This window comes from Anas acuta, chromosome 2, assembly GCF_963932015.1.
Source record: "Anas acuta chromosome 2, bAnaAcu1.1, whole genome shotgun sequence".
In the NCBI taxonomy this organism is placed as follows: domain Eukaryota; kingdom Metazoa; phylum Chordata; class Aves; order Anseriformes; family Anatidae; genus Anas; species Anas acuta.
Window position 1 is genome coordinate 62,097,577 of NC_088980.1, and position 16,670 is coordinate 62,114,246.

The window sequence follows — 16,670 nt, forward strand, 5'->3', positions numbered from 1 at the left end:
ACCCTGCACTGGCAGGTACTTCTGTTAGGGGCTAGGATGGTGTTGAGTCCTTGTTTAAAATTTGTATGTTAAGAAGACAAGAGAGCTAAGGGCTACAGAGCTGGTGTTGTTTCATCTATCCATCTAGTGCAAGAGGGCTTTTTGTTTATTTTCTGTCCTGATCTTTTGCACGTACCTGTTTTGCTGAGGTTTTCTATACCATGGTGGCCCTAAATCTTTAGGAAAGAGTGCTCTGCCAGTTCTCGAGGATGTCTTTACTGTGAAAAATCATGCAGAACAATTGATGGGACTTCCCAGCATGTGAAACTCAGTGTGTGATGTGCATAAATCCAGAAGGATTTCTATTAAATGCAGTAGAGCACATAGTGTGCCAAGTTAAGAAACCGAGTAACAAGTTGATTAAGCATCCTTCAAAGAAAGAGGAAAATTGGAAAACCCTAAAAAGTAACTCCTAGATTTTTATTTATTTATTTATTTATTTTTCTGCACATCCCACAGATGGGACAGATGCTGCATCTTTTGTCTTCAAGTCTCACCAATTACTTGGATTCTGATTCTTGTCCAAGTGAATGGGAAACTCATCCATTAGGGGAGAAATGGGGAGGAAAAGAGAGAAGAGGGAGTTACAGGCACCAAGAAACTCTTCCAAACAATTTGTCTGCCAAAGAGACCATTTCAAACATCGCTCCATAGCATAATCCCATCTGTCACAGCTCTAGCTGGTTTACAGAAACCAACAGAATTTTCTGTATGTGAGCAAACAAAATGGCACACACTGCACGGTGCAATCAGGCACTTACAAAATTATGCACCTTATATTATCTTAGATTAAATACCCTTCCTTTTTACTCCAAAATGCTTGGGCCAGATGATCTTGTGATCACATGGTCCTGTGACTAGCAGTGTTCCCCAGGGGTTGGTGCTGGGTCTAGTCCTGTTCAACACCTTCACTGACGACCTTGACGAGGGAATAGTGTACACCCTCAGCAAGTAAGCCAATGATACAAAGCTGGGAAGAGTGGCTGACATGCCAGAAAGCTGTGCTGTCATTCAGCGAGACCTGGACGGCTGGAGAGTTGGGCAGGAAGAAACCAAATGAAGTTTAACAAGAGCAAGTGTAGAGTCCTGCACCTGGGAAGGAACAACCACATGTATCAGGCTGGGGGATGACCTGCTGGAGAGGAGCTCTGCGGAGAAGGATCTGGGGGTCCTGGTGGACGATAGGTTGATCATGAGCCAGCAGTGTGCCCTGGTGGCCGAGAAGGCCAGTGGGATCCTGGTGTGCATTAAAAGGAGCGTGGCCAGCAGGTCAAGGGAGGTGATCCTCCCCCTCTACTCTGCCCTGGTCAGGCCTCACCTGGAGTATTGTGTCCATTTCTGGGCTCCCCGATACAAGAAAGACAGGGATCTCCTGGAAAGAGTCCAGCGGAGGGCCACAAAGATGATACGGGGCCTGGAGCATCTTCCCTGTGAGGAAAGGCCGAGAAACCTGGCTCTGTTCAGCCTGGAGAAAAGAAGACTAAGAGGGGATCTCATCAATGTGTATAAATACCTGAGGTGTGGGAGACAGAGGGTTGTAGCCAACCTCTTTCAGTGGTTTGTGGGGACAGGACAAGGGGCAATGGCCACAAGATGGAGCACAGTAAGTTCCGCACCAACATGAGAGAACTTCTTCATGGTGAGGTTGATGGAGCACTGGAACAGGCTACCCAGGGAGGCTGCGGAGTCTCCTTCTCTGGAGATATTTAAGGCCCATCTGGATGCCTACCTGGGCAGCCTGCTCTCAGGAACCTGCTTTGGCAGGGGGATTGGACCCGATGATCTCTGTAGGTCCCTTCCAACTGCTACAGTTCTGTGATTCTGTGATCTTTTCCAACCTTTATGATTCTATGAAATGGAAGAAGCTTTGCTATGGACAGAAACCTCTAGGCTGTTCATCAAAGCTAGAAATCTTGTTAGTAAAGCTAAGGACAACATGGCACTATGAAGTTACAAAGCTGTACTTGCATCTGAGCAATTACAGCGGGATAAAGAGTAATTAAATTAATTCCAGCTAGAGGCAAGTATGTCCAATTGTTGTAGCTAAACTGTAACTCTCTTGAATCAAATTGAGTAATCAAAGCAGGAATCTGTAGATTTAATGGTGCATTTTTATATGCTGAGGCATGAAATCAGAATTGTACGTTATTCTTGTCTGCATTCACAGAGCAATGCATAGCAAGAAGATTAGTTTACCTGTCACCAAGGACATGCAAGTATTCAAGATAATTTTAGAGTTAGCCTGTAATAAGCATGAGTGGCTTCACTGAAAGTCAGTAAGTCAAGACTTGAAAAAGAAAAAATAAAGGAAAATTAGGATTAAATCACTAACCTGTTGTGACTCTGCTTAAAGTCAGCAGTTTCTGAGGGAGCTCATTTGGGGAACAAGTTGAACACTGCCTTAAAAAATTGAGTAATTTTCTGAAGAGAAATGTCTGAGGACTTGGATCTGGATACTTCAAACTTTGAGAAAGTTTACATGATTCTCAAGTCTGAAATAGTCTTAGTTTATAAGTTAATGGCAAGCTTTTCTTCTAAATGCCAGCACAGCAGTATTAGTCTGGTGTCTGCAAATCAAGCTGTTTTGTTTTGTTCAATGTTGTCAGAAGCAAAGACAGCCAGAATTTGAATTTGTCCAGCAGTGATAATGTATGAAGCAGATTAAAAGACAGCTTTCCTCCTTGCCACTGTGCTGGCCTCATTAACAGTTGCAGTCTTGCACAATTTCTCAGTTTTCTGGGTGTAAAATGCCTTTGGAGTAGGCAACAGTGGCCCTTTCCATGCTGGGTTTATGCGACAATCTGAAACTGCTTTCAGGCACAGCTGCAGTACGTATTAGTATTATCATTGCATAACTATAAGGATAAGAAAACACGATGAAATAGACTGTGGTGACTGTCTGACACAGAACAATCGGCAAAAGCTTGTGGGATAAATCTTCCCCTAAACACTTGGTGACAGGGTGTAAATCACTCAAGGGCAGCACCGTGCATACAGATGGCAAAGCTCCCCTTCTATGTCCTCCACTGCCATTTAGGCCTCACCCTGTTCCTTTGCGGTGTGGTTAGGAATTGTCACAGGAGACAATGGGATGCCCTACTAAAGGAAGGGTTCCAGCTTTGAACTGAGTCACTGGTATGTTAATTACTTGCATGAGCACAGGGCAGAATTTGGATCGCAGCATGACAAGCACTGATTTACAAGAGGAAAGGGTGGTGCTAAGCCAGCTCACACAGCAAGTGTAGAAGGCTGGAGCAAAGCCTTGGTCCTGCACCATGAAGTGGTGCTGTTTGGTGTTCTTGGCCAGGCAGGGAGAAAAGGGTAAAATCTGGACTACCCTGTTTAAAAGCAAGTTGCTGTGTTTATCCTTAACTAACCACCACACATGATGGTTTATTATTCATTTTACAGGAATAAATTAACATCAGCAAAGTGGGTTGTGATGGAGGGCACTGCAAAGATATGAAGTATTAGCATTCATGAGACATGGGAAAAATTAAAAGAAAGGCCATTTTTGGATGGAAATTAAGCAGCAGTGATTCTTGGTATTGTTTTTATCCCTATGATTCAAAAATGGCATTCCTTTATGAGATGCATATTTATTCCGCAGAAGATGGAATTCATTTAGTGTAAATTCACCCAGGTATAAAAACTATTTTAGTCTCTGCCTGATCTCCGTGTCCTCTATAGTATCACTGGAAACAGAAAGGCGTTCATAAGGTAGTTTGTCCTCTGCATCAGGCACCCATGTTGTGATCCCTGAGCTGTCTATTTCTGTCCATCAAAGAGAGGGACCAGGCAGCTGACTTAAGCTAGACATCTAGCTTTTAGGTGAATAAAGACACAAAATAGATTTCACAGACAGAAAACAATTTTGATTTTGATGCAGTGGAATTATGAAACCTTACTGTAAAAGATTGTAGCAGAGCACTTACATCCTGGCCTCTAGATAAATGTTCCATGTCTACCATCATTCCTCAGTGCTGCTGACTTGTGATGACAACTTTGTTGTCAATTCACACCTTTTGAATGAACCATTTGAAACCTTTTCAGAATGCCTTCTTACAGCTGTTTTACCCATCTGACATCTCCTTGCTCTCATCTTTTTCTCTCTTTTTATCCACACAGAATACTGTTTTTGGAACAGCTGTACTTTCCCAAATAAGTTAACACCTCTTTAGGCAGGAAAAAGAAGGATGTTTTCTAGGCAGCAGTCACTGGCAAAGTCCCATGGGACATGGACACCTTTGTATGTCCATGACTTGTACAGTAGGTGACAGAAGCTGAAATTCTGGCCCTTCTGAAATCTGCTAGAAATTTGCTGTAGCTAATTCAATTTGCAGAATTTCACAAAAGCCCTCTTTCAGTGTTGAGAGTAGTTCTGCTGTGGATACAGACTGGACAGGATTTTTTTAGGATAACCATATTCAATAGCAAGGAGGAACAAAAGTATACAGAGACAGGCTTGCATATGTTGTAATCAAGTGTGGTTTAAGAAACTATACTTGCCAGAGGTACTTACTGGGAGGTATATAGAAATCTAACAGCATTATCAGGAGGAAAACTGTAGCTTTGTTTAGTTTCCCATGAAACGCTGTTTCACGAATGTAAGTCACAATTTGTGATACTCGATTTCTTCTCTCTTTTTAATACGTATTTTTGTCTCATCTCTTTCTTTTTAGGCTTGGAAATCTCATGGGATGGAGACAGTTTTGTGGAAGTCATGGCCGCACCACATCTGAAGGGCAAACTCTGTGGTCTGTGTGGCAACTACAATGGGCACAAGCGAGATGACCTAATTGGAGGGGATGGGAATTTCAAGTTTGATGTGGATGACTTTGCTGAATCCTGGCGTGTGGAGTCCAACGAGTTCTGCAATCGTCCGCAGAGGAAACCTGTGCCTGAGCTCTGCCATGGGACAGTCAGAGTGAAACTCCGGGCTCACCGGGAATGCCAGAAGCTCAAAGCCTGGGAGTTTCAGGGCTGTCATTCAACGGTGGATTATACAACTTTTTACAGGTAAGTGTGGCTTGCTGAGGAAGGAGAAAAAAAAGTTACAGTTCAAGGAGAAAAAACACACAGAATTGGCCCAATTTCAGCAGCATTTGAGTGCATGCTTTGAGCTATTTTTGCTAAGAATTAATATACAGGCTTAGTGTTAGGCTTAATAAGTTATAAAGTACTTTCTTGAGCTGGGGATAAGCTAATTAATTTAGACCTGAGCAGCTAACAGGGAGAAAGGCAGGGTTATGATCAGAGAAAAGGAAAAAAAAAAAAGTGATTTTGGAGACTGAGAAAAGAGTGGGAAGATAACAAAAGGTTTCAAAACATTTTGGTAAGCTCTTTCTAATTTCAAAGTAATCTGTAAAGCTCTGGCTGACTTTAATTGCTGTTGCTTGTAGTCTTCCTGAAAAGTTTTTGAAAATTACTTTATTAAAGCATGGATTTCAAGTGCTCCTTCTGCCTCTTGGATGGTGTAGTTTGTCAGTGTGAGAGTTTGAAAGGGTAGAGTTAAACAAATGTTCAGTGCTTTCTCATCTTGCCCTGGGAACAAAGGAAGGCAGGAGAGGATTCTAGAAGCCTTTTCTGAGTGAATTATTTAAGATTTTTTTTGTCTTTAAAAAGCTTCCAGTCTAAACCACAGAGACATCATTTCTGTTCTTTAATTGGCATGAGTTTATTTGACCCTCACTTAGTAAATAAAATTGGCTTTTCATTTGATTGCCTGACATAAAAGATGAAAGCGAGGCGAGTCACAGTCGTGTGATGGTGGATGGAGCTGCCTGCTCTCTGCGCTTCCAGCTTTCTCCACTCGCGCACATCTGCTGAACTATTGGGCTTATTAGGAAAAGCTTTCTAAAATGATTCCATTTCCCTTATGAATTGTCTTTCCTCTTGTTTTATAATGAGGCAGAAAGACTTTTATCTACCCCACCAGAATATGGCTGACTACTGGGAAATGCTAAAAGAAGCCTCATGGTTTGGCTTGTAGTCTCTGTGCTTCTGCATTTAGTTTCCCATAGTGTATCCTAGGCTAGGAGCCTGGCAAAGAGTGAAAATTATACTGTGGGCAGGTTATAATACTTTATCTTTTCCAATGGCTGGGGGCACAGCAAAGTCTGCTAGAGATACTAACACATGCACACAGGGTCTGTTGGATGCATTTCAGCAGCATTCCCATCTCACTTCCATCGTCCTCTGAAGGTAAGTGATGACAATGCAAATGGAAAACAGGCTCAGAGAGATTTGTTTCATTTTGCAGTTGATTTTTTTTTGTCTCTTCTTAAAAGTAGTTTGTGATTAATTTACTGCAATACACTTCCTGACACCACAGCGGAAAATGATTTATATTTTGGCTAGAGCAGCCAGAAAAAAAATAAATCTCTACATGCTTGCACTGAAGAATTACCATAGAGCATTTGTGTTTCTTTACAATCTTGTCTCCTATTTGTCCTGGAAAGACAATGACATCAAGAAAGTATTTAATTAGATAAAATAAATACTTTTAGAGAAAAGTTTATTTTTCCCTAAGGAAACTGCTTTGAAATGACCATCATATACTGTCAGAAGTAGCTGTTCCTTTGCTTGTTTAGATATCACCAGTTAGAATGCTCAGATAAAAATAGGGGATCCATAGATAAAATATAAGTGTAAAATAAATAATGAGATTTAGTATGATGCTGCTGCTTTCTAGAAATGAACGGAGCTGTAGCAAAATATTTATTCAATGATCATGGCCATTTTTCATAGCAGGAAATTCATGCAAGCAGGTAAGAATTATGGTAAACACATTCAAGAAAGCTCAGAGGATCTTTCTAATATAAATCTTTACTTACATATACATATATGTGTGTGTGTATATATTTCTAAAATATGACTACTTATGAGATCTGATTTTTTTTATAAATGTTTTTCAAGGAGACCAATGTTAGTGATATATTTCTGCAGAAAATCTTAATTACATTTGAAAGACATTAAAATTAACACATACAAATTTTTTTTTAGAAATGCGTACATAATCAATATACTTTAATTTCAGGTTAGGTTTAGCAACAATTTTGCCAGTTCTTCTTTTCTGACTGTGAACAAGTTTCTAACAATAAAGGCAGTGAAAAAGGCATAAAATTAGGGTCTTTTTAAAAATTATTTATTTTTATTTTTCTTCTCTCTGAATTGAATAGCTTCTCAGTTTTTATTCTCCAACATTGCATATTATGTTGAAATACTGCATTCTCAAGAGTTAATCTCTCTTGATGATTCTAGCCTGTATTATCAACGTTGCCTCATTTTCACTATGCTACTCTGTTAGTGACCTGCTGCTAATGAGAATTCTCAGAAATAGAAATAAACTCAGAACATTTAGAATTAGGGTGTGTTTTCTGCAAATACCAAAAAAGGCAGTGAACAATATATTGCAAACATTTGTCTGACATTGTGTTACTGATGAGATTTCTGTGAAGACATCTCAAATTCATTTTAAGTCTCATTCTTCTTATAGCTGTTGTTTCTCCTTTTGCTGGACATCCAAAAACCATATACAGCAAGATTGCCATGATTGCTAGGTGAAAAGGACATTGTTAATGTTTAAAAGGGTAAAGATCGAGTTGCATGATTATGGGGTGAAGAACAGCTAAGTCCTGAATTTCACCTTGATAGATCTTTGACACCTTACAAGAAAAAAGGGGCACATTGCCCTTCACCTTTTTTTGGTATTATAACTTTGGTGACTTGTGTCTCTGCAAAGCATGTGGAAGAATAAAGCAAAATGTAAGCATAAAAGAAAGGATTTTGAAATAGTCTGGACTGCAAACTAACATTTTTAACATCTAATTTTACACCACTCTTTTAATTCTTTGTTATGTAACTAGACACGTTTTATGGGCTTTTAATTGCGGTTTGTTTTGTTTAGTTTGGGGTTGGTACTTTTTTTGTTTATTTTTAATGCATTGCTAGTTGTTCAGTACTTATGAGCAATACTTTAAAAATAACCCTTAGGGCCGAACTTTATGGAAGTTCATTTAAACAGGCAAAAAAATTTTGAATTTCCAGATTTTGGTAAAGTCTCATTAAAGATATTAAGAGATTAATCAGTGACAGTCATCACCATTGACTCTTGTCTATTTTGATAAATATGGCTAAACATCCTGGATTACTCCTTGCCAGGGTGGGGAATGTTACCAAGGTTACTCAGTATAAGGTTTTTTAGAGGGGAATATTTTATTCATGTATGCAATACATTTGCACTCAGACATTGAAGCTGCTATTTAGTATAAGCAGCACTAATAATAGGTGACACCATCTGAACTTTTCGTGCTGCTGTTACCAGAAAATACTCTTATCACATTATTAAAAATTATTATGGTACTCTTTAAGCTCTTGGATGAGGACCTAGGATTGGGGAGTTTGAGGAAGGAGAAGAGGTCTTTCTGTCTGTGCTCACTGATCCCTACCTATCCCATGTCTAATCTTGTTCTGCGTCTTTGAGCTGTGCTGCAGCAGGGACAGGAAGATGATTCTAGTCCTGGTGAGGCTGGGGAACACCATGGCATTGGGAGCAGCTGCCTGGCATGCCCCAACCATGGCTGATGTGTCTTGGGAGAAGGCAGCACCCAACAGAGGGTGCAGGGTTGGGAGTGACAGAGGCACAGCAGCACTGCTTGGAGCAGGTTGGGCTGCAGGAAGCAGCATGATGGGAGATAATGCCCTTTGTAATATCTGCCCTCATTAGCATCTATGATTTCTAGTAGATTTTTTTAACAGTTTGATATCACTGGTAGACTTGGAATGTGATATCAACACAATATCAGTGGATCACTCATCTCTAATATGCATACACAGCAACTGAGTTCATAAATGATTAGCCAGACATTGCTTAAGACTCCCTCTACAGCCATAACTTCGGAAAAATATTTAATGTCTTGTTTTTGTCATGCAGTAGATTTCCCTATCTGAGGTTGTAAAAATTGTGCTAGAGACAAGTCTTTTTATTATCATTATTACTCATTCTGTTACTGTTATATTTTTGTTATTGTTGTTATTATTATAGAATCATAGAATCATAGAATCATAGAATATCCTGAGTTGGAAGGGACCCTTAAGGATCATCAAGTCCAACTCTTGACACCGCACAGGTCTACCCAAAAGTTCAGACCATGTGACTAAGTGCACAGTCCAATCTCTTCTTAAATTCAGACAGGCTCGGTGCAGGGACCACTTCCCTGGGGAGCCTGTTCCAGTGTGCAACCACCCTCTCTGTGAAGAACTTCCTCCTGATGTCAAGCCTAAACTTCCCCTGCCTCAGCTTAACCCCGTTCCCGCGGGTCCTGTCGCTGGTGTTAATGGAGAAAAGGTCTCCTGCCTCTCGACACCCCCTTACGAGGAAGTTGTAGACTGCGATGAGGTCTGCCCTCAGCCTCCTCTTCTCCAGGCTGAACAGGCCCAGTGCCCTCAGCCGTTCCTCGTACGTCTTCCCCTCCAGGCCTTTCACCACCTTCGTAGCCCTCCTCTGGACACTCTCCAACAGTTTCATGTCCTTTTTATACTGTGGTGCCCAGAACTGCACACAGTACTCGAGGTGAGGCCGCACCAGCGCAGAGTAGAGCGGGACAATCACCTCCCTTGACCTACTAGCGATGCCGTGCTTGATGCACCCCAGGACACGGTTGGCCCTCCTGGCTGCCAGGGCACACTGCTGGCTCATATTCAACTTGTTGTCTACCACGACCCCCAGATCCCTCTCTTCTAGGCTGCTCTCCAGCGTCTCATCACCCAGTCTGTACGTGCAGCCAGGGTTTCCCCGTCCCAGGTGCAGGACCCGGCACTTGCTCTTATTGAACTTCATGCGGTTGGTGATCGCCCAGCTCTCCAACCTATCCAGATCCCTCTGCAAGGCCTTTCCACCCTCATTCGAGTCCACAACTCCTCCAAGTTTGGTGTCATCAGCAAACTTGCTCAAAATACCTTCTATTCCTACATCCAGATCGTTTATAAAAATATTGAAAAGTACCGGCCCTAAAATGGAGCCTTGAGGGACCCCACTGGTGACCGCCCGCAGCCTGACGCAGTGCCATTTACCATAACCCTTTGGGCCCTGCCCGTTAGCCAATTGCTCACCCATCGTATGATGTTTTTATTTAGCTGTATGGTGGACATTTTGTCCAGTAGGATCCTATGGGAAACCGTGTCAAAAGCCTTGCTGAAGTCCAAAAAAATCACATCAGCTGGTTTCCCTTGGTCCACCATACGGGTGATCTTATCATAAAAGGAAATCAGGTTAGTTAGGCAGGACCTACCCTTCACAAACCCATGCTGGCTGGGACCAATGACTGCTTTGTCCCCCAGGTGCGCCTCAGTAAGTTCGAGAACCATCTTCTCCATGATTTTACCAGGCACTGACGTGAGACTGACAGGCCTGTAATTGCTAGGGTCTTCTTTCTGACCCTTCTTGAAAATCGGCACAACATTTGCCAGCTTCCAGTCTACCGGGACCTCTCCAGATTCCCAGGATCGTTGAAAAATAATTGAGAGAGGTTCCGCGATGACGTCCGCCAGCTCTTTCAGCACCCGGGGATGAATCCCATCCGGACCCATGGACTTGTAGGGATCCAGGTGGAGTAGCAAATCCCGCACACGTTCAGGGTCGGTTGGGAGTTTTTCATCCCCACCGTGCTGGTCCTCCAGCTCAGGGCACCCTGGGTCCCGATGCCCATCATCGGCATTGAAGACAGAGGCAAAGAAGGCGTTAAGCGTCTCTGCTTTGCCTATGTCATTGTCTGTGAGGAGACCTTCCCTATCAAGGAGCGGCCCTATGTATTCTTTAGTTCTCCTTTTTCCATTCACATATCTAAAAAAACCCTTTTTATTTTCTCTCACAGACACAGCCAGCTTCAACTCTAGGTGTGCTTTAGCCACACGAATTTTCTCCCTACAAACACGAACAGCATCCCTGTATTCTTTCCATGACACCTGGCCCTCCTTCCAGTAGCGAAACACTCTCTGTTTCTGCCTAATCTCCATTAGAATGTTCCTGGTCAGCCACGCCGGCCTCCTGCCCCGCCTGCCTGACTTGCGATATTTAGGAATTGCCTGATCTTGTGCTTCTAGGAGGCATCGCTTAAAGAATGACCAGCACTGGTGGACATCGAGGCCTTCAAGAGCAGTTTCCCAGGGGACCTTGATGACTAGTTCCCTGAGCAGCCTGAAGTCCGCTTTCCCCATATCCAGGGATGAGGTTTTGGTGGCACTTTTCCTTCTGTCACCGTAAATTTTGAACTCAGCCACTTCATGGTCGCTATGACCGAGGCGGCCACCAATCACCACATCTCCCACCAGACCCTCTCTGTTTTCTAGCAACAGGTCTAGGAGGGCACCTTTCCTAGTTGGCTCCGTTAGCACCTGCACCAAGAAGTTATCATCTAGGTGCTTCATGAACCTCCTGGACTTGCTCGTGTCAGCCGTGTGGCACTCCCAGTTAACGTCTGGCAAGTTGAAGTCCCCCATAAGGACAAGGGGAGTTAATCTCGAGGCCTCTCTTAGTTCTGTAAAGAATAATTTATCGGCGCTATCGTCCTGGCCAGGCGGTCTGTAATAGACTCCCACAACAACATCCCCTTTATTCGTTCGTCCCTTGATCCTTACCCAGAGGCTCTCAACTTTGCCATCGCTGACCTGAAGTTCCACACAGTCCAGCCCCTGCTTCACATACATCGCCACCCCACCACCTCGCCTACCCTGCCTGTCCCTCCTGAAGAGCCTGTAACCATCTATCGCAACACCCCAGTCACAGGACTCATCCCACCAGGTTTCACTTATGCTGATGATGTCATAGTTGTGGGACTGGGCCAGTACTTCTAGCTCATCCATTTTATTCCTCATACTGCGTGCGTTCGTGTAGAAGCATTTCAGGTGCGTCTCCTTACACTCAGCACCTTGTGGATCTAACCGAAGGACCTCACTGGCACACAGCCCCTCTGATTCTAGCGTACCATCCCTTAGGTCTTCACCGGCGTGCCTGGTTTTAGCCCCTTCCCCCTTCGACTCTAGTTTAAAGCCCTATCTATCAGCCCTGCCAACTCCTGACCAAAGATCCTTACCCCTCTCCGAGAGAGGCGCATCCCATCCGGTGCATCAGGCCCGGTGTAGCATAGACCTTCCCGTGATCAAAGAACCCAAAGTTCTGCCGGTCACACCAGTCTCGAAGCCACGAGTTTATGTGAACAGCACACCTTTCAGCCTCAATCCCCCCTATCGGAAGGACAGAGGCAAACACAATTTTTAACAGTCAGTAGCACAACAAAAAGGTAGTTACTTTTTCTCTTTTGTAATTGTTGTAAGAGGTGTGTTTGTTTTTTTTTCCTCAAAAACCTAAATTTAATCATAGTAATTATTTTATGATGAGCTTCATGATAATAGCATCATTTGCTTGAATCACTTAATCAAATGCATTCAGGAATTGCAAATCTACTCTATTGCAATTCTTGTCTTAGATATTCCTTGTGATTGTGGCTGACCTTAGTCCAGTATAGCTCTTGGTTATTCAGTTAATTAGTTCTTTTTCCAGTTAACCAATTAACTTTGCACAGTTAACTTTTCAGTCTTGCAGTTTTTCTCAAAATTTCCATTTAACTAGAGAAAATGTTATTGTTTAGCACCAGTACATAAGTTGCAATTCTATTTAATCCATCATCTCCCTGTTACTCAGTTTGACAGATATGTCGTGAATAGTTGCAGAGAACATGCAAGCTGCAGCATCACAAAGTTAATTATGAGCTCTATTTAAAAGATGGGGACTAAGGGTTTGTGGCTTTGAAGCAGAGGGTTTTAAGTTTTTTTTTCTCTCCTGTTAACAATGATGTCCTACAGCTGTAAAATTCATGTGGTTATGCCCCAATGTTCACTCAGCGGGACGGTGCAAAAGAAATGTCATCTGAAGAATGACTTCAGACAGGCCTGCTTCAAGTGTTCGAGGAGTGGGTGGAACTAGGAGCTCTGTAGCCCTCTGCTTTCTGCCAAAGGTGCATATTGCAAAATTCTCCCTGTGAGATTTTCTGGTTCTGGCTGTGCATGTGGGCACAGCAGTTGCCTGTGCTGCTCCAGCTGGGGCTAGGCTGCTCTGGGGCTTGTCTGTGGTGTAACCAAAGGGTGGCTGTAGCTCTGGCTTCTCACCAGGGCTGCTTTTGCCCCTGTTCCTGCCCCTGCCCCTGCCCCTGCCCCTGCCCCTGCTCCTGCACCTGCACCTGCACCAGCCTCCACATCTGTATCTCCACCCACAGTGGCACACTGTCCCCCCCTTCAAGACAGGCTAGTGGTGTTGGCTCAAATGAAGTACCGATGGCATGAAGCTGTGGATGGCCCCTGTGCAGTTCCAGTGCAGTGCAAGTTTTCTTGCTCCCACTCACTCTTGTGCTAAGGTAACGATGTTCCTGCTCCTGTCTAACCACCTTTCTGAAGCCAGTCCTGAGTCTGGGTACTAACAGCAGTGTAACCACAGCAAAGGGGGAGTTCAGGGTGAAACAATTTACTCAGCTTCTTGGGCAAATTGTCACCAAGCAGCTGTGCAGCCCAGGGAGCTTCTGGTTTGGAAGGAATTTAAAAATATTTGAAATTATAATTGTATTTTTTTTAAGCAAATCTTCACCAGGAGTTGAGTTTCCCATGAGCTAGATGCTCCCTTTCTCAGTCTGCTCTGTTCAGCATCTTTAAGTCTTTCATCCATTTGAAGTAACCCTCTAGAGCTTTAGCTGCTTGCATTAGTAAGTGCTTAATAATTTAGGCTTTCTGTACCGAAATACTCTGCTTTATGTCACTCTACGTACACAAGGTGATCCTTTGCAGATCAGCAGTGGAGTAGAGTGCAGAGGACTAAGCCTGAAGGCATAGTCCATGGGAGAGCTGGTGTTCCCAGGCCTTATTAGAGTACTTGTGCTTGGGAATGCATTCTCCACACAAACTTGGATGGGCTGCCTTTACTTTGTGCCCTTATAAGAACTGACATTACTCCTGAAACCACTTCTAAATGTCAGCCATCGAGTCACACCTGTGCATCTTGTGTAGCACTGTGCTGAGCTCACTGACATGCAGGTAAAAGGCATCATGACCTACAGTGCTAGTGACTGGCAGTGCTAACAAGTGGGAGAAAACAGTTTTTGTGGTGTCTGATGCACTTGGGGATATATAGCAGCAAGAATCAAACTTTGTTACCCCTATGCTGACAGTAAGGGGTGCTGCAAAAATACCACAGTATGTATAAATATACATAAATGTATAGATCACCACTGTTCTAAGCCTCCTCCTTGAAGTATTTTTCATTTGAAGTAGCCAAAAGTGAGTGCAAGCTGCCAAAAAAATACTGCTTAGTTTTAAGAATTAGAAACTTGGATTTGGACAAATAGGTTGAGTGGTCAGGAAAGATAAATCTGAACTTGAGCTGAGCTCACTTATCTGTGGATCATGATTCCTCTTCATCTTTCCCCCATGCCCCTGCCCCTGGTGGGGTATTTTTCACGTAACCAAGCCCCGTTCACTTGTGTCTGTTTAGAAAAGTACCTCAGGAATTTGGGGCTAGAAAACATTCTTCTCTTTGTATCAGCGGTTATTACAGCTGTAAAATGTTGAAGCAGTGCCAGAGGATTCACAGATGTCTCCTTTCCTGTTGAGGTATTGGGAGAGGGCAGGGGGGGAGGATGAGGGTGGAGAGGGCTCCAAAATCTAACAAGATTGTGGTGTTGGACAGACACCGTTCACCTGGGACCATCTATGGCTTGCTTCCAACCAAGAAATACATGCTCCCCGATGACCCACTTTGTGCTTCCCTATATGGAAAGTTAATGATTTTTTTTTTTTTTTTTAATAAGGAAAGATTATTATAGGAAAACCAGATGAAGCAACATACTATTCTGTGATTAAAACTCAGAGTAGTTTCCTTTGCTTCAAAAATGGCATGTCTAAAATGTGTTTGTTTTGCTTACCTAATTACATGATCACAACCCTACCTGATGTTGTACTTTTACACTGAATGAGATGTTACTTTCTGCTGGTTCCAAGTGCAATGTGAGGCTTCTTTCCGCTCTTTTCCAGGAAAGAGCTCAATTTGTGATTATTGTGCATGCAGATATATAGACACTTATTACAAAAACCTGCTTCTGCCTAGTAAAACTTCATTTGTTTTTGGTTTATTACCTGGCCCAATGGAATTTAAGTCAGGTGTTTCACAACAAACTGCTGTCTTCTACATTGCCCTCTGTCTGACAGATGTGAGACTCTATATGAGAAAATGTAAGGTCAATTTGACTATGACAGAAGAGATCCTGAAGGATGGTAAGAAGTATGGAGAAGGAAGGAGAGGGAGATACATCTAACAGAACAAGCAAGGTGCCATAAATGCACTTCTCACTTATCAAAATAGATTGCATTTGCAGAACTTGTTCTTGGGTTACTTTTAATAGAGTTTTGGCCATTTTGTAGCATTTGTATATTTTTTTAGTTATTATTTTATTTGTTGTTTTGTTGTTTTGTTGTTGTTTTTGTTGTGTCTTGGAGTTGTGGGATAAAATCCTGGTTCATTGAAACCCTTGGGAATTTTGCTATATTTGAGGGACAAGATGTCATCATTGTGACTGTCCTTGTCCCATGCAGGTATATAATGCTGATCTATGCATTAATAGTCCTGGGTTAGTCTTTCCACCATCTGCTGTTCTACAGACAATTTTAGATTCAGATGGTTTGGAGACAGAGGGTCCTTTTTTTTTTTTTTTTTTTTTTTTTGTAAATGAAATGAAATACATTCATATTGGGGTACCCAGATTCTGTCTGCCTGCCACTTTTTTGCAGAATGAAGTCTAAGAGATGGCTTTGCAAAGCAGACAACATAATTTGACTGACCCCAGGCAACTGAGTGATCTCTCTTAATTTGAGGTTCTTTATTCTTGGCTGTAAGATGTTCATAGAAAAACTCTGCATCTCTTTGGCCTGCATCCTTCACATTTTTCAAAGCTTATCTGATAGGCTTTTAAACACATCCCAGGCAAAAATTCTTTAATACAGAGTTCCCCATCCCCAATGTCCTTATTACAGCTGCAGTTTTAAAGTGCCACTATATCACAGTAAGCATGAGTGTGCCCTAGGATTATTACTTTTTGTTTGTTTGTTTGTTTGTTTGTTTTTTGGCAAAATACAAGCATATTCCTATTGCATAAATATTTTTGAAAAGAGTCCTTTTACTTTCTGGAAAATATGCTTCATGTCTTAGTAATGTAATAAAATGCACGATTTTTAAAAAGAAAAGGAGACCAGGTGTAGGGAGGAACTGGTAGAAAATCAGTGTGATATCCTCCCTTGTGAAAATGTTTTAAAAGACTCCACCTGCCAGTTAGTGCAATTTGATCCATTCCCAAAACAAAAATACTTGCTACTCTGAAATATTCTTTTTAACTGTGATAATAAATCTCATATTTGGAGGGATGTTATGCAGAACAGTTGTCAGCATCATCAGAGGAAATCACTCTGTCTCTCTCTTAGATACCACAAAATTTTAACTACATCTGCTACGAAGTACAAGACCTCTGTTCGATCTCATTTTAATTAGCTTCTGAGACATGTTCACAGCAGAGCTTTCTTTGCTAGCTGGTTTTTAT

The 16,670-nt window shown here is 42.4% G+C and overlaps 1 protein-coding gene across 8 annotated transcripts in view; it reads left to right on the top strand.

Moving 5' to 3' along the window:
* Positions 1-16,670, top strand: part of BMPER (BMP binding endothelial regulator) — a 167,097-nt gene that overhangs the window by 111,538 nt on the left and 38,889 nt on the right. For all 8 annotated transcript variants that reach the window (XM_068670405.1, XM_068670407.1, XM_068670404.1 and 5 more), the window contains one exon: positions 4,722-5,058. In XM_068670405.1, the coding sequence (XP_068526506.1) occupies positions 4,722-5,058 (337 nt within the window). The remainder of the gene's footprint in view (positions 1-4,721; positions 5,059-16,670) is intronic.